Raw genomic sequence first — 18,653 nt, forward strand, 5'->3', positions numbered from 1 at the left:
TTTTCAAAGTGTACTTCTATTTTAATAATATAGATTACTTTAAATCGGTCCTTAAGGCACTTTCTTACGTCTATAGCAGCATTGAAACCGATAGGCTTGTCCCCTTCCAATTACAGACTACATTTATGCAGCTTTGGTTAAAATGCGGTAGAATAGAATAGTATATTCTCATAATTTAATGCTAATTCAGTGTGATTAACAGAACTAATTAACTTTTGATCGATTATCTATAATACAAAGGTTATTTCCAGAGATTTTTTGTCTGTCGATTGATAAATTGCAGATTTTACTTCAGAATTTCCACTGATTATTTTAACTAAATTTAAATTTTAAATTTTCTTTTTCAAAATAATGTTTTAAATAAATTAAAATGGTATTTCAATTTATCTTCAAAATTTTCACTGATCAGTTTAAATATTGTTACCTTATTCAGTTCTCTAAATCTAAGTGAAAGGCAATAATATATATTCTAAATTAAATATTTTTAAAAATTTCAAAATGATGATTTCAAAAAAATTAAAATGGTGTTTCAATTATAGACTACATCTATGCAGCTTTGGTTAAAATATGATTGATACATGGAACAATATATAGTCATAATGTAATACTAATTCAATGTGATTAACAAAATTAATTAACCTTTGATTGTTTATCTATAATGCATGGGTTATTTTGCTTCCCGAGCTTTTTCTCTTATTGGTTAATCATAATTTTTTGATATTCACAGATTTTGCTTCAAAATATACTTCAGTTTAATTAAATTTAAATATTTTTAAAATTTTAAAATGATGTTTTTCAAAAAAATTAAATGGTGTTTCGATTTTGCTTCAAAATTTTCACTGATCAGTTTAAATCTTATTATATTATTCAGTATTTGTAAATCTAAAAAACAATAGTATAAATTCTAAGAGCACTACATTTATGCAGATTTAGTTAAAATGTGATAGATATATATATAGTCATAATATAATGGCAACTCAATGTGATTTACAGATTTAACTAACCTTTGATCTATTATCTACAATATATGGGTTATTTTGATTATCAAGCCTTTTCTCTCTATTAATTAGTCGTAAGTTTTTGATATTCACATATTTTGCTACAAAATTTTCACAAATAATTTTAACTAAATTCAAATATTTTTAAAAAAATTTCAAAAATGATGTTTTTCAAAAAATATTAAAATGGTGTTTCGATTTTGTTTCAAAATTTCCACTGATAAATTTATCTCTTATTATTTTATTCAATATATGTAAATCTAAGTGAAAGAAAATAATATAAATTATGAATGTAATATTTTAAATTTCCAAAATGATGTTTTCCAAAAAATTAAAATGGTGTTTCAATTATATATAGACTACATTTATGCAGATTTGGTTAAAATGTGATAGATATATAGCATAGTATATAGTTAGAATTTAATGCTAATTCAATGTGATTAACATAATTAGTTAACCTTTACTTTTTTAATCGATTGTCTATAATGCATGGATTATTTTGCATATCACGTTTTTTCTCTCTACTATATTGCATTCCCTCTCCAAAACATGACGTTTCACGTTTTTTAACAACCAGATAAATGGCATGATCTAATTTTGAAATAGATTACACATTAGAGCACTTCTAATATATTTTTATTAAAATAAAATAAATAAGTTTATAATATATGTGAAATTAATTTATATAAATATCTATAAATAGTATTTTTTATTTTTATCTAAATATAAATCAATATATTTCTTCTTTTAAATATATAAAATAATATTTTTATTTTAGAAAATAATTAAAATGAGTTGGAATATATTTTTTTATAACGGCAATGAACCAGAGATACTTTTACAACCTGATCGACCTTGATGTACCTCTAATACTTGCAATATTTTGCATAGCCTAAGTTGAAAAAAAGTATCTCAATTTCACTTAAAACAAACTAAGAATAGGAAAACACAAGAGGGATTTGAGATTGTTTAATTTTGTAAAAGAATATTAATATAAGAGAAGTATCTGATATGGTTTTAATTTTGTTATTTACTTAAATTCTAAAAAGGAAAGGAAAACAAAATAAAGTCTGCAAGTGGTTTAATTGTGAGAAAATATTATAATTTAAGTAAACAATTTTTATTTAAATATTAATATTAGTAAGTTTAGTTACTTATTTTATATACCTCGGCGATATAGATGTTCTAAACACCAAGTTCTGTCAGTTTTGGATAATTAGCTAGTCGTCATATTTTCTGATTCAAAAAATAGAAAATACAAGTATAGATCTTAAATATCCTGTTATGGATTTTCAAAGATTCTCAATATATGTTTGCATATGTATGTATTACCATTTGGTATGTTTAAACATGTGATAGATTGTAGATTGTCCGGTATTTTAACTAATCCTACAGAAAATGCTAAAGGTTCATAAATGACAAGCACAATCATACCAAAACAAAAGAATATATAGATCACGAAATCCACCTACTTATTTTTATATTTTAACAAAAAAAACCTTTTTATTTCTAAAATTTATTCCGAAATCAAAACTAACATTTGGAACATACGTACCTGGTCTTGATTTTATAATAAGAAAATTAAAATTATGCTTGCAAAAAAATCGATCACTGGCCTTAACCATTAGAACCATGGGACTATCTTTTGTCAAAGTAGTAAATATATAGTTCTGGACATGTTTTTGCAATTCCCTCTTTTTCTTCTCTTTGTTTGATTGTAATTGCTTTAAGTTCAATTATTATAAGAAAAGGAGTTCGATCATGCAAATATATGATGACATCCTGTATGACCTCAAAGACAAGAAAAGACAAAATTGGCACAAAAAGTGAGAATATTCAAACACAATTGGACCAGAAAGTAAAACATGGGTAGGCACATAGGATTACATATATAAAAAGAAACTATTCAACTTACATATATGTAGAAAAACAGCAAAGCAAATCTGAAAATAATTTCTTGATTCTGCTAGCTGCCCATATAACCTATGTGCCCACTCATGTAAAAAAGACATTCTTGATCCTTATCAGATGACACATTCACATGGAACATCACATCAGTCTCCTTAATTCAAGAGAGAGAAACAACAAAAAGACACATCACAAGTTGCTCTCTCTCTCCCACGCCATGTGTAACGTGTAAATGCAATTTGCTTATTCTTCTCAATCTTAATATTCTCCACCTCTACTCCTACCCGCTCCTTCTCAATGGATTCTTGACTCTTATTTCTCTGTTAAAATTAACAAAAAATAATTAACAAATAATCAAAAATTGCATAATTAAACAACTAATGATATTTATAGTAAGCTAGTAACGTACCGAAAGATTTCTTGCAATGAAGAACGGCTTCGTAAATGGAGCTCTCTGAGTCACAAGACCTTCTCCAATAACAATCATCTGCAACACTTATTCTTGGCGACGACGTCGTTTCCTCAGAATAAACTCTGCTTCTAGACAACGTCTTTGAACGGATCCTAGCGTCAAAACCGGTACTTCCATGTGATCCAGCGGATCTACATCTCCTCAATCTTTTACACAATGGCGTCAAAAAATCAAGATACCTTAACAAAACCCACTTTGATACTCTCTTCAATTTTCTACAAGAAGGAGACTTGCTCTGAATGTCACGTGTCACCATCTTCTTCTCTGTTTTCGTATCCAACGGCTCATATTTTTCCTTAGTATTTGCTGCCGTGGCTTTTGATAGATAAGGCATGACGTACCCGTCACGGAAAATATCGTCAGCGTGAACTAAAGTGTGATCCTCGTCGGTAAAAGAGAAAAAGGTATCGAACTTGAAGCTACTTTCATGGGCTTTGTTGATGAAGAATCTTCTAGAAGGAGGCAATCTTGGATCCATCTCGATGAAGGAAGAAGAATCTTCGTAGTTTTGATGATAATCATCGATGGAAGCTTCTAAAGAAGGAAAGTTAACTAACCAACTGTAAGAGAAGCTCTCTATGGGAACTAGTTGCATTGAAGCTTCTTGTTGATTTTCTTCCATGGCCGATATAAAAATAAAAGTCTGAGGGATATGTATATATGGTCTTGATGTGTTCAGAGGTTTTTGTTGGAGACAGGAATATGTTTTGAGTGGAGAACATATGTTTCAGTGTATATATAGAGAGGAAGGGACGTACATACATATATAGAAGCAAAGATATAATATACTTTAATTTTTATAACGGTAATATATTATATTTATGTGGTTTGTTTGGTAAAAGACAATAGATATTAATATTTGGAAAAGAAACATAAGAGTTCGTGAGCCCATACTTACCTCTCGTTATGTGCTGTTGCCTTCACCCCTTTTCTCTCATTTAGTTTAGTTTATACTCTTTTTCCATATACTAAGTTCTTTTAGTTATTTATTCCATTGTGGCAACATATTTATCTTTTAATTAGGAATATCAAAACTAGGGCTGGGAAAAAAATCCGAACCCGAAAAACCGAACCGAATCCGATCCGAGAAAGTAGCACCGAACCCGAACCAAAATTGATTAAATATCCGAACGGGTTCAAAATTTCGGTATTTAAAGAACCGAAATCGAACCCGATCCGAACCGAAATATTTTGGGTACCCGAATATATCCGAAATAAATTTATATACTTAAATATATACATTATTTTTATATATAATGTATATTAAAAATATTAAAAATATTAAAAATATATAATACACCTTTAAATTTTCCAAAATACTCGGAAAATATATGCAAATAGTCAAAAGTAAATGTTTAAAATAGCTAAAGTATACTGAAAACACCAAACTAGTTAAATATCTATTGATTCTTTATCCAAATACTCAAAGAAAACCAATTTATATGTTCAATTAAGGTATTTTGACATATATGTTATGAAAATTTATATGTAATATATTATCTTTCTTATAGATTTTGAAAATTTAAAGTATATAATGAATTTTGAAAATTTAAAAACATTTTAAATGGGTTATCCAAATCCGAACCGAACCCGCAAAGATCCGAACCGAACTCGAACCAAAATTTAGAAATATCCGAATGGGGCTGAAATCTTTGACCCCGAAAACCCGAAACCCGAATGGACTGAACAGAAACCCGAATGGGTACCCGGACGCCCAACCCTAATCAAAACGTTACACATGATTATTTTTAATTTGTTGTGAAGAATCATTAAAAAAGAAGGATGCATGTTGACGCATATCTCATGGGAATAATTGATTTGGAAGACAAGAAAACAAAATAATATACATGAAGCACATATAAAATAGCTGTATTATACGTTTTAAGATGAAGAGGACCACGGGCTTGCGACTTCCCTGGATTCAACCAGACTAAAACAAAAAAAATTCAAAAAAAAAAGATGAAGAGGACCACGCGTTTGAAATGAAAGAAAAGAGGGTAAAGAAAGAAAACTAAAAAGAAGAAGTCATTTTCATAAATAAGAAAAGTTAAAAATATTAAAATGGGGGAGGAGGAGAAAGATAGGGGAGAGAGTCGAGAGACAGAGGTCCCAGGACGTGTGGGGGTGAGAGATGAATATTGTCGAAAGTTTAGGGGACAAAAGCCAAAAAAAGAAAGTGACTTGGAGACTCATCGAAGTCTTATCTTTGGGCCATTTTGCATGGTCTTTTTATGGGTTACGTTTGAGATACTCGAAATAAGGTTTTTATTAGTGTAGTTTGGAGCAGTGCATTTAATGATATGAATCTCGAAGGGAATGTTTTGTTGGTCGTCTAATGATCACAACACGAGGTATAATTAAGGGAAAATTCCGTAAAAATATCTCAATTAAATTTTATTAAGCTTTTTAATACCTAAAATTTTTCTCTATTCAGTTTAATACTCCAACTAATTATTTTACTAATTTTAATACACAAACTATTAAATTGTGTATATTTTAATACCCAAACTTTATATATTTTAATAAAAAATATTAATTATTTTCAATAAAAATAAAAAAAATCTCTAAAATTTCAAACAAATCTCAGAAAATTTTAATTTTATTTTTTGTTTGAGAAACAAAAGTAAATAAATTGTGTGTAATATTAAATATTGTAATAAATGTTTTAAATTTTGAATTTAGTTTATTTTCTGAAATAAAAGACATTTTTTTTTCTTACAAAATTAAATTTTCAAAATTTTCAAAATTTCTCCATATATTACTTACATTCTTTCCTAAATAATACAATAAAATTAGAATTTTTTTTTATTTTTCTTAGATTTTATAGATTTTTAAAATTTCGTTTGAAACTTATTAGTATTTTTAATTAAAATAAAAAAAAAATTTGGGTATTAAAAGGAGCACAATTTTAAATTTTTGGGTATTAAATTGAGCAAAATAATTAGTTTGAGTATTAAAATGGGTAACAAAAAAGGTTTAGACATTAAAAGACTTAACGAAATTTAGTTCAGGTATTTTTATGAAAACCCTCTCTAATGTCTGGAGATACTTGTGTCTCAATGTTATTAATTATAGGAAAATTTCATAAAAATATTCGAACTGAATTTCGTTAAAGACAACTATGGTCCTTGGTTTTTTTTTCTTGTCAGCAAATATCCATATATTTATTTAGCAAACGGTTTGGTCAACCAGTTTACAGTTATGAATACTAAGTTTACATAGGCGTGAAGAATAATACTAAACTAAGACTTAAAAGACAAATAAAGATCTTCACTAATTTAAAATTAATTGGTGACAAGTGGTCGGAAAAAAAAAAGGAAAGAATAGGTCAAAAATGAAAAAAAAAATATGTTTGGATCAAACAACTAGACTGAGTGAAAATGGATACCCAGTTAGGTTTTTAGTTAGATGTTGTTTGTATATCCATCTACATATTCATATAGATGATTCATATAGATGATCCATCCAAATAATCCATTTGAATGTTATTCGGGACTATCTATATCTCCATCCAAATGATTCATTTAGATGAATCATCTGAATGAATTTTTATTTGTTTCTTCATCTATATTTCTAATTACAAGAATTTAGTAGATTTAGCGATAGAACGCATATGCTCAATGTGTTCTGTGTGCGGCTCAGAAGGAAACAAGGGATCACCTCTATTTCAGTTGTCCCTATTCTCAACGGATATGGATGGTGTTAACAAAGAATCTGCTGGGTAATCGGTTCACAACGGACTGGAATGCAGTTTTGGAACTTTTGGTGGAGAATGGAAGGAATGGAAACCAATCTTTCTTACTTAGATATGTGTTTCAGACTTCCTTACATACCATATGGAGGGAAAAGAATGGAAGGAGACATGGGAGACACATCAATCAGCAGATTCACTGTCGAGATACATAGACAAGGTGGTAAGAAATCGAATTTCATCACTGCGGCTGAATGGGAGTCGACACTACGAAGGAACAATGCAAGCTTGGTTTGCATCTAAGATGTAGTCAAGTTTGTTATTTATGATTCGAAGTTTTTATCAACTTTAGAAAGGAAGCACACTAGTTGTAAAAAAAAATTATTTTTGAATAAATTTAACATTCTTTCAAAAAAAGAATATACTATATTATCCTTACACCATAAACACTAGTTTGATTTTTAGAAAATTTGATTCAGTGATATAAAAAGTTATAATTCACCAAATCTACATAACAACTTAGAAGTTAGAATACACCCTACATATTATGTATTAATTACCAATTAACCCTTATATATATATATTTTTTTTTTTCAAAACACATGAAATTAATATATTTTGTAGAACACAATAATAATTTGCTATAATATAAGTGACCTACAGTAATCAAGATAAATACAACTATTTATGTACATTAACATTTTAGCTTTCAACATATTGAAAAAATTCAACAGCAAATAATTCATGTACTGTTTTTAAGTTTTTTCAACACCTTCAATGTAAGCTTTCAACTGTTGCAATAAAGATTCAACACTACCAATATATATGGTATTAGTGAATCTTTATAATTACTAACCCAACCACCATGATCGGGTTATACACACAAACGCAATACAAGATTTCAACGTTCACACAGACAACAAAACAGCTTGCCAACGTCCAACTCTACCGGGATGCATCAACACTTTTTACCTATACGAGAAAAGTTAACTGTCAAGTCTAAGCTAAGATAGATATTCATGTGTCATAGATTAGGGAGTGAAATGTTCTTACGTTATTATGCCTATACTAGAAAAAAACAAAACATCAGTTGCGGCAGTATGGGTATACTTCCAAAGGGAAGCGAGTGGCGACCTGGCCGAGAAATCCCACAAGGATGGAGATGAGCCATTTTATCCTTTCAAGCCTAAGAGCAGAGTTGAAAATACCAAGGAACTCTACCAAGATTATCTGATACACAAGGAACAAAAAGAAAGAGAAGATAAGTGCTGTAGATAAGTGCTGTAGTTACTTGTACAAAGGATTTACCTGAACTATGATAGTTGACATTATTGTAAAGATAAACATATTGTCTCTAAGAACTTCTATCAAGGTTTGGTCTCCACTTCGGATTTCAAACTCATTAATAACCTGCAGACGACAGCAATGATCAACTTATTCTCAGATGAGCGCTAGTAATCAAAGGATTGGGAGAAATCGAAGATTACCAGGCAGAAGACAAAAGAATAGAATATAAATGTGTTCTTCACTTTTTCAGCATCGCCGGTATTACCATGATCCAGCTTCAGTACACTATCAGAATGCATGAGCGCCAGCAGCACAAGGTAGGTCACCTGGAGGAATGAAACATAATTTAGAGGTCTACAAGTTGCTTTTTTCATATTTGCTAATCTAAATAGTTATGACTATTTGGTGTTTATTTGCTCTCTCGAAACTATGAAATAAAAGACTTCCTCGGACATCAGTGACAAATCAAAGAAATTTCAGGGGGACATACCTGTATCACCATCTTGAACCACATCATCTTGGTTATGAGAGTGTCTCTACAAAAACACAAACGGAAAAAGGTTCACATAAATGATCTATTGGCATATATTTCTAAGGGAAACTACATATTAATCAATTATACTATTCAGATTTTGTGTACCTTATACCCACTGGTGGCTTTCCCATTAGCTTGCGAGCTGACGGTTTGTAAGCCAACGCTAGTGCTCCAAAGATGTCAACAATAAGATTAAGCAACAAAAGCTACATCAGGGAAAAGTAAACAGGACAAAGGTTTCAGTCATGGAACATTGGAACAATACAAGAAGATGATGTAACAAGGGGATAATATTTTCGAACCTGCAAGGCATTAAGTGGAAATGCATCATAAAACACAACCTCGACCACACAGATGGCCACGGCTGAGACACTCACAGTGAGCCGGAATAGGACATATGTCTGGATATTGGTGTATAGAGATCGACACCATTGGATAACCTGCATTGTCCATATAAGCCTTGAGAAGAGTGGCAAGATTGTTTAAAGGAAATCTCACGGCCAAAAAATGTTTCCTCAATTTGTTGCATTGCATTCTATAAACCGAGTTCGTCATTTCACCCATGCATATCATATAACTAACCTTGAAAATCGTATAAAAACTGTCATCCAGTATGATAATATCAGCGTTCTCTCTGGCTGCTGCGGTCCCTCCGAATCCCATTGCAAGGCTAACATCCGCCTGCGCAAAGAAAACAGTAACCGTGGGTTGTAGTGATTATTGATGTCTTTCTGCGTATTGATTTGATAATAGTAAGATACCGCGAGTAGTGTCTTTGTATCATGTATTGCCATCCCAGTGGTTGCAACTACATGCCCACTTCTCTGCAGCGCTTCGACAAGCCGAAGGTTGTCTCTAGGAGAAGATTGAGCAAAAACCTTCACATAGAGTAGTGTGTTAATTAATTTTTTTTTTTTTTTTGGCTCAATCCAGTTACAGTACAACAAGTTCACCCTGCAAGGTGTGACATTATGATAACTCAGACTGAATCTAATTATCTTATCCTGTGATTTCCATTAATGTATCATGGGACACACATATGTATAGATGAAATTAAGCAAAAAATGGGGAAGAATGGATTCCTACTAAGATGTCTCCGGAGATCAGCTCTCTTCCTAGATCAGTAAGATCACAAAATTGAGCTGCTGTCATTATGTTGCGGCCAGATGCATCCCTCAGTATCCCACATTCCGTTGCTATTGCTTGTGCAGTCAGAACGTCATCCTCCGTTACCATGCAAACCTGAAAGTCCATTAAGCAAATCATGTCACCGCATATTATCAGAAAAAGATTCAAGATGAGAAGAATGGTAAAACATTCACCTTAACACCTCCGGAGTTGCACAACTCGACCGCATCCCTTGTGCCTTCCCGGAAAGGATCCTGCACGTTAGTCAAGACATTGGATAAGTAGTGATAATAATAATTAATAAGACTTCAAAGGTTCTGAAAGGTACTAATTCTCATTGATACAAATTTAAGTTTCGAAATGAGTGATGGAAATGTTACCTTTATACCAATAATAGCCAACAAAACAAGGTCCTGCGGTAGTCTACAAAGTTCCTCCTCAGTGGTTGGAAGACTTCCCAGCTCATAGGATTGATAAGCAAGTGCAGCACAACGCATTCCTCTCATACACATGTCTCCATTTATTCCTTCCATCTCCTAAAGAGAGAATGAACTCTTGTAAATAAATATATGGAATAATATTTGTGAATTAGTAATATACGCCCATAAACAAACTACCCGTTTCTGTTCACAAATAGCTATGCGGTTGTTGGCACCATCCATATACCATCTGCATGAATTAAGAATAACCTTTGCGGATCCTTTCCAATGAACGTGGTGTCCTGTACCAACCTATAAATGAACAAAATAACAACTGTATAAGAATCAAACATAGAACCACTGTATATGTTGTTGGAAATGTGCATTTGGTCATGGATGGAATTGCCATGGATGCAACTTCGTGGATGAGTTTGATTATGTGTACTTGGAAAAAGATGCAATTTCGTGGATGCATTCTCATAGATGCCTCATTCCAAGTTATGTTTAGGTCTTAGTGGCTAAAGCCTATTTCGTATTGGGGTTTTGAGAGACCATATATAAAAACTCTATAACCTAATTCGTGCTTTTAAATCTCAAAAATACAGAAGAAGAAGCTCTCTACAAGATCTAGAGAGAGAGAGAGAGACAACAAAGAGAAGAACTCCACAAGATCTCAAGAAAGAGACAAGTAAAAGGTTTAAAGCAGTCAAAGAAAAACTGCAGGCTGAGCAAAGGATAAGAAGAAGACAAGAGAGAAATAGTCAGAGAGTGAGAAGCTACCAGAGACAAGAGAAGAAACAAAGTTCGAATCTTTGTGTTCTTAGAGTGTGTTGGTATTGTACTCTCTTTCTGTAATCTATTTTATCATTCTTAAAGAAGTGAAGGTGACAGGAACTTGTAAGCTTTGTTTTACAGTGGAAGTTGCAGGAGAAGGATCCCATCCTAGAGATACCTTAAGGGAACTAGGTGAACAAATAGAGAAGTTAGGTGTATGGGTAAACTTAACAAGGTGCATCATAACTATTAAGTGATAGCTGTTGGGTGATACAAAGTCTAGTAGAATTTCCCTCGCATGTGTCAAGTGAAAACAGGGATTTATATACATATGTATATCGATTATCTGATGCTCAGGAAAACAAAAAAAAAGGTTACGTAACCTGTAATGCCACGCCTCCAAATTTCTTTTTTGGATTGAATGGTATAACATGCAGGACTGGTGATCCTGACCTAGCCTCGTCAAACTTCATTCCCAACTACAAACATGAGTAACTAATAGTCATGTAGTTATAAGCTTAATAGCTAGTAATGTAAGATTAGGAAGAAACAAAACCTTATTCCCCCAGCTAAGAATGGCTTGTTCTGTTGGTGATCCATACAACTTTGGTTCAGTGACTTCCTATAATTTGTTATGAGCGTAATAAGAATAATGCTTCAGAAAAAAAAAAAAAAAAGAATAATGCTTATCAAATTATGTCCAGCTGAACACGTGATCTGGTTGCACACAATTACCGTTTCAAAAACAACACTGCCATTTGTATTTTGGGCAACGCCTTCTATTATTAGTTCTGTAGGAATCGAGGGAAAATGTGAAACATCATCCATATCTTGCATCCTTATTCCTCCAGCCCAGACATCAACCACCGACATCTGCTTAGAAGTAAATAAATGCTTAAGAGGGTGGGTACTCAGGAAGTAAAAGAGGAAGCAGGAATGAGCTAATTGCATATAAAGGAAAACACTTGCCTCATTCGAAGTTAAGATTCCAGTTTTATGACACAAAATAGTTGTAACATGTCCCATTCTTTCACATGCAGAGAGGTTTTGAACCTGAAAGAAATTTACGGAAGTTTAGCAGATGTTGATGCTGTAACGACCTTGGAGAATTTGGAATATTAAGGTAGAGTACCAAAGCCTTGTCTGTCATCATTGCTCCCGTAGTATACGTAAGACTGGTGCAGCGAGGAAAATTATAAGATGAGAAACAAGATGTTAATGTCATGACTCATATGACGATAAGAAAAACAAACTGCAATGCCAAAACTAGAAGTACGCATACTTAAGGATTTGCTTCTCTTCTGGTATGCATTTTATAATTAAAGCGAATTTTGAAAAATGAAAGGAAACTAACTTCAAGACAACAGCTATAAAAAGTCCAACAGGAACTGCCACGATTATTGTCTCGATCTGCAAAAGTAGTATTTTGCGGAAAAAAAAGAGTCACACAGAATTACCATTACTTTAGGTCTATGCCACCAAGGTAAAGTTGAGAAGCCACATACCCCAAAACTCAGGGATTTGACCACAAATTCCATTGCTTCATCGTAAGTGGTACTTCCGGCCATATACATCGAAGTTCCATCTGGTTTTTTGGTCCGACCATAGAAGTATCTAGAATAACCAAGTGGTCTTGGCCTAGTGGTAAAGGGGCTCCGGCTGGAGCTTCCGCCCTGGGTTCGATTCTACTTGGCCACCCGGAGCGCCTTAAGTGGTAAGAAAACGCGGATCTTGCGGGCCTCGTGGTGATTAGTCCTTGGGCCTAGAAAGCCTTTGGGATCACACCACGGTTATCAAAAAAAAAAAAAAAAAAAAAAAAAAAATAGAAGTATCTAGAATCAAAAGGATCGTTAGGTCCTCACTATAGAACTTAATTAGAACCGAAAGCAGAAATAAGACAGACTTACCGGCATAAATGAACAATACAGGCAACTGAAGCGAGCAACATGACTAACCAGCTAGCAGAAATAGCAAGCCGTTTCAGGTATACCTAGTAAAAAAAATATCACAGGTGGTAAATGCGCAAACTATAGAAGGTAGCAAGGAATTAGTAATCAATTAATAAAGAAAACATACCTGAAAAAGATTTTCTTTATCAATCTCTTGTTTTTTCTCCATCTTTTTCCCCCATTCAGTGTTTATTCCAACACTTGTAACCTTGGGGAAAGAATAAAGCAAAGTAGAAGATCAAAAACCATGTATAGAGAAAGCAATCACGATTCGCGCAGGGGATGTAAAAACTTTGAAATGCAGTTTTCAGTTCAGAGATAAAATTATGTTTTTTTTTTTTTGCCGTATCTCACAGAAGGCAATTCATTTACTGAAAGAAAACACACAAAATTTAATGCATTTGCTTACATTTTCTGGCACTAGAGAAATAGACAACATTGGAGTATTCTTTTGTTGCTAAGAGATACAGTCTCATCCATGTCAAATTGACTTATCACTTTCTAGATAGGCCTCGCTTTTACTAATATCAGTTATAATATATATAGCGAAATGAAAAGACGTGTCTTGAGATCTTACCAGCATTGTGCCTATGCCCTCTATTACTTTTGAACCAGATAGTAGGAATGGGTCATGTAGAAGATCTTTTTGAACCTGTTAATTGAAAAAGGTGGTTGGGAATAAAGGAGAGAGGTAATCATTTAGCGCATTAACACCGGCACATCTTACAGTCAAGTGTGAGCCAGTTAATTCTTGCTCATCAATCTTCAATGAGTTTGCAACAAACAGGACACCATCTGCAGGTACCTGCACCATTATTGGAGACCACAATTCAGAAAACTTTTTTGAAGTGTGAAGCTCAAGAAAGCAAGCAACAGTTAGTATCAAAAGTGTCAATTTGCTTACCTGAAAACCATTCTTGAGGGGTACAATATCGCCAACAACAATATCATTAGTATAAACCGATTCTCTTCTTCCACCTCTAATAATCTGCAACCAGAAACGTTCAGCACATACTGTGGGCAAAGCACCAAACAAAGAGAAAAAGAACATACCTCTTGGCGTACGTTTCTCTTCTCCTCGCTATATTTTTCGATATGACGAGACTGCTTATACTCAGAGATAGCTGCAAAATGGAAGAGAGACAAATTAAACCAGATTGTTTCCATATTCTCTTGTCTGTGGACTGAAGTACAAAACCAAGTTTCAAACTTGGCTAGGAAACTCAAGAGCATACAAAAAGATATAGTATCAGAATACCAGTCACAATGATGTAAGGGTGATAGGCTATAGATCTATCTTCTGTAACAAACTCTTTCTTATTCAATGAACGAAGTACAAGATGATAAGCTTTGAAGTGACCTTGAGCTACACTCTCATATCGAGTTTCACTCTCAGTCTACGATCTCATGACGATCGTATCGTATAGACTCATAACGTCCATAACCGATTACAACAAAGCATAAGACTCGACTTCACTCTACACATCCCTTTTATACTACTTTCGAATGACTGTAAATGAATAACGGCCAAAGACTCTAAACGAATCAGAGGTTTCCCTCATGACCTTTACAAACAAATGACTCTTAACGACTTCCACTCGTAACTTCTTGCTCACTCAGACACTCTCCCGCCTTCTTCTTTCTGTAAAATACATTCTTGAGCCTATCAATACTTCCCCCAACGAAATCCAGCTTGCCCTCAAGCTGGTAAGATGGAAAACACTGACGGAATTCTTCATAAAGCACCCATGAATCCTCTAACGAAGACTTATCCTGCCAGTGAACCAGCAACTCCAACTTCCCTTTTGGACCATAACGTTTGTCTAAGATGTCTTCGGGCATTATCACCTCATCCACTTCTGTGATGCACCCAGGCGGGAGAACTTGACTCTGATCATACTCACCGATAACACGCTTCAGTTGAGAAATGTGGAATACTGGATGGACCCGAGCCTCTGATGGCAATTGAAGTTTGTAAGCTGTAGCTCCAATCCTCTCCAAGACTTTATAAGGTCCATAGAATTTTGCGGCTAACTTCTGACAGAATCGTCTTGCCACCGTTTTCTGACGATACGGTTGTAACTTCAAATACACCATATCTCCAACAGTTAACTCCACATTACGTCTTGACTTATCGGCCTGGGATTTCATAATCTGCTGAGCGCGCAATAAGTTGAGTTTCAACGACTCCAACATCAAATCTCGCTCACGCATAGCCTTTTCCAACTCGAAGTTTGATGTTGATCCCTCCTCAAAACGTAGCAAAGCAGGGGGATCACGACCATACAACACATTGAAAGGTGTTGTCTGTAGAGACTTGTGATGTGTAGTGTTATACCAGAGTTCTGCCCACGAAAGATATGAATTCCAGGACCTCGGGTGTGACGAACTAAAACATCTCAAATATGTCTCAAGACATCTATTCAACACTTCAGACTGCCCATCTGTCTGAGGGTGAAAAGCGGTGCTGTACTTCAAAGTTGTTCCTGCCAAACGAAATGCTTCGGTCCAAAACGCACTTAAGAAAATGCGATCACGATCAGATACTATACTCTTCGGAAATCCGTGAAGCTTGACAACATCATTGATGAATTTCTTTGCCACGTCTAACGCCGTAAAAGGATGACGGAGACCAATGAAGTGGGCATATTTGCTCAATCGATCAATGACCACCAAAATGGCGTTGAAACCATTTGATGTCGGTAGCCCCTCTATGAAATCCATGGTGACATCTTCCCACACACGCTCAGGAATAGGTAGTGGTTGCAGTAGACCCGCCGGAGATAATGTAGAATGTTTATGAGTCTGACATATCTCACAAGCTGCCACATATGTTTGAATCTGTTTCTGCATCCCTTTCCAGAAGAATGAACGTTGGACACGCTTGACCGTTTTCAACACCCCTGAATGACCACCCGTTTTGCTATCATGAGCTTCCTGTAGAATTAAGGAAATGAATCTAGAGGATTTCGGTAACACCAAACGCCTCTTGGACCACAATTTTCCTTCCACCACCTGATACTTCTGAGAAAGTAGAGCTCCTGACTTTAATTTTGCTATCAGTGCTTGTATGGTTGCATCATTCTCAATTTCTTTATACAAATCTTCCCACTGCAAAACCATCGGAACAGTCAACGCAAAGAGAAGCGATGAAGATGCTAAAGATCTCGATAATCCATCAGCCACTCTGTTTTCTGGACCTGGCTTGTAAAAAATTTCGAAATCAAATCCCAAAATCTTTGTAAGCCATTTCTGATACTCCATATTTACTTCTTTTTGCTCCAATAAGAACTTCAAACTGCGCTGATCCGTGTGAACTTGAAACTTGCGACCAATCAAATAATGTTTCCACTTCCTAATAGCCATCACAATTGCCATTAGTTCTCTTTCGTACGCTGGTTTCAGTTGTTCTCGAGGAGTAAGAGCATGGCTGAAGTAAGCTATGGGCTGCTTATTCTGCATTAAAACTGCGCCCAAGCCGAAACCAGAAGCATCAGACTCAATCACAAAGACTTGATTAAAGTCCGGTAAAGTCAATACTGGAGCATGGACCATAGCGTGTTTCAACTTATCAAACGCTGCTTGAGTTTCCTGTGACCAACAAAATTGATCCTTCTTCAGTAACGACGTCAATGGTCGAGCTATGACGCCATAATCTTTGACAAAACGTCTGTAGTATCCGGTTAACCCCAAGAATCCTCTGAGTTGTCTGACTGTCTGCGGAGATGGCCAATTATTCATTGCTGCAATCTTGTCTGAATCTGTGGCTACACCTCTCGCTGAAATCATGTGACCCAGATAATCAACCTCAGCTACTCCAAATGTACATTTCTTCAAGTTAGCATACAGCTTTTGTTCTCGTAACACCTGGAGTACTTGACGGAGATGATGTTCATGCGCCTGCTCATCTTTGCTGAATATGAGGATATCATCAAAGAACACAAGCACGAATTTTCGAAGAAACGGCTTGAAAACTTTGTTCATGAGGGCTTGAAATGTTGCAGGAGCATTAGTGAGGCCGAAAGGCATCACGAGAAACTCGTAATGTCCTTCTACTGTCCGAAAAGCAGTCTTGTGTATATCTTCTTCTGCCATACGGATCTGATGATAGCCCGATCTGAGATCCAATTTAGTGAAAACTGAAGCTCCATGAAGTTCATCAAGAAGCTGATCAATTACTGGTATTGGATACTTGTCCAGTATTGTAGAGCGGTTGAGAGCACGGTAGTCAACGCAGAAGCGAAAAGAACCGTCCTTCTTTTTAACCAATAATACTGGACTTGAGAAGGGGCTAGTACTTGGTCTAATGATACCAGTAGAGAGCATATCATTGACCATTTGCTCCATTGCGACCTTACTCGCATGAGGGTAACGGTATGGTCGCACAGAGACTGCTGAAACTCCCGGTTTGAGGATGATTGCGTGTTCATTTCCTCTACAAGGAGGTAATGCCGTTGGAATAGCGAACACATCCGCAAACTCGTCGAGTAACAGAGAGAACTTTGAACGAACTTCCGGAATCGTAGATGTAGCTATAGAAGTAGTAAGTTGCACTTCCCTTCCAAGCTTACTACTCTTATAGACCGGTGTCAGGGACTTGAAGGAGAACTTGGTGCCGTGTAATGATTTATCCCCAAACAGGATCACCTTGTTCCCTTGATAGACAAACGAAAGGATCTGCTCCTTCCAATCCACTTCGCAAGTGCCTAACGTTTCAAGCCACTGAACTCCCAGTATCACATCCACATTTCCCAGTTCAAGAGAGATGAAGTCACTTGTGAAGTTGGTTTTGTTTAATTGGAAAATGACGTCTCGGCAAGTTCCCAAAGCCTTGACTGCCACTCCATTACCCAACAACACGTCCAAGCTGCTATCTACAGAAACTTTCAAGTGCAGCTTGTCCACAACTTCAGGTGAAATGAAGTTGTGAGATGCTCCGCTATCGAGCATGACTATCACCTCTTGATCGCAAATGAATCCCCTCATCTTAGTTGTCTTTGGAGATTCAATGCCTAAGTATGAATTCAGAGACAGTGTGTGAAGAACTTGTCGGTTCGATTGATCATGTAGGACGTCTTCATCTTCTGAATCCAATACTTCCATTTCTAACCCATTAATGACAGTTAGAACTCGTAACATTTTGTTTGGACACTCTTTCTTGTGAGCAGGGGACCACGGCGCTTTACACTTGAAACAGACCTTATCCCTTCTCATCTGATCCAGTTCTGCATCTGAATGTTGCAGTCGTAAGCGCTCATTGTTGCGTTGAGGCGCTACGTTTTCTTTGTTTGCCGTTGATTCCCGCTTTAGAGTATCAGCTTGTGGCTTCGTGTTATACGAAGAAGCACGAGCTACTGACGTTTGTCTTTGATAGCCTCCCCGCCCTTCACTAGCAGCCGAGCTTATCACTCGACAAAACGCAGTACTCTGCATCTTTAACACCGCCATCTTGTGTTGAGTTAGTGTAACAGGTTCCTTCAAACGGATCACTT

The 18,653-nt window shown here is 35.1% G+C and overlaps 2 protein-coding genes across 2 annotated transcripts; both read right to left on the minus strand.

Moving 5' to 3' along the window:
* Nucleotides 1–2,795: 2,795 nt before the first annotated feature.
* On the minus strand, nt 2,796–4,116 carry LOC108845926 (probable membrane-associated kinase regulator 6). Its single transcript, XM_018619126.2, has 2 exons — nt 3,316–4,116; nt 2,796–3,226 (listed from the first exon to the last, which is right to left on the minus strand). The coding sequence occupies exons 1-2, from the start codon at nt 3,998–4,000 to the stop codon at nt 3,219–3,221; spliced, it is 693 nt and encodes a 230-aa protein (XP_018474628.2). The 5' UTR covers nt 4,001–4,116; the 3' UTR covers nt 2,796–3,218.
* A 3,621-nt stretch (nt 4,117–7,737) lies between these two features.
* On the minus strand, nt 7,738–14,723 carry LOC108845464 (calcium-transporting ATPase 8, plasma membrane-type-like). The gene is made up of 28 exons (XM_057006435.1): nt 14,673–14,723; nt 14,420–14,558; nt 14,215–14,285; nt 14,066–14,149; nt 13,889–13,966; nt 13,739–13,813; nt 13,289–13,369; nt 13,120–13,202; nt 12,718–12,826; nt 12,567–12,622; nt 12,345–12,387; nt 12,182–12,265; nt 11,948–12,085; nt 11,769–11,834; nt 11,596–11,691; nt 10,637–10,750; nt 10,400–10,555; nt 10,214–10,273; nt 9,978–10,133; nt 9,653–9,769; nt 9,474–9,572; nt 9,194–9,331; nt 8,997–9,097; nt 8,847–8,892; nt 8,557–8,682; nt 8,378–8,479; nt 8,123–8,299; nt 7,738–8,041 (listed from the first exon to the last, which is right to left on the minus strand). Exons 1-27 carry the CDS (start codon nt 14,721–14,723, stop codon nt 8,156–8,158), a joined length of 2,613 nt encoding a protein of 870 aa, XP_056862415.1. The 3' UTR covers nt 7,738–8,041; nt 8,123–8,155.
* Between the last annotated feature and the right edge of the window lie 3,930 nt (nt 14,724–18,653).

Source organism: Raphanus sativus, chromosome 3 (genome assembly GCF_000801105.2).
Source record: "Raphanus sativus cultivar WK10039 chromosome 3, ASM80110v3, whole genome shotgun sequence".
Lineage (NCBI taxonomy): Eukaryota > Viridiplantae > Streptophyta > Magnoliopsida > Brassicales > Brassicaceae > Raphanus > Raphanus sativus.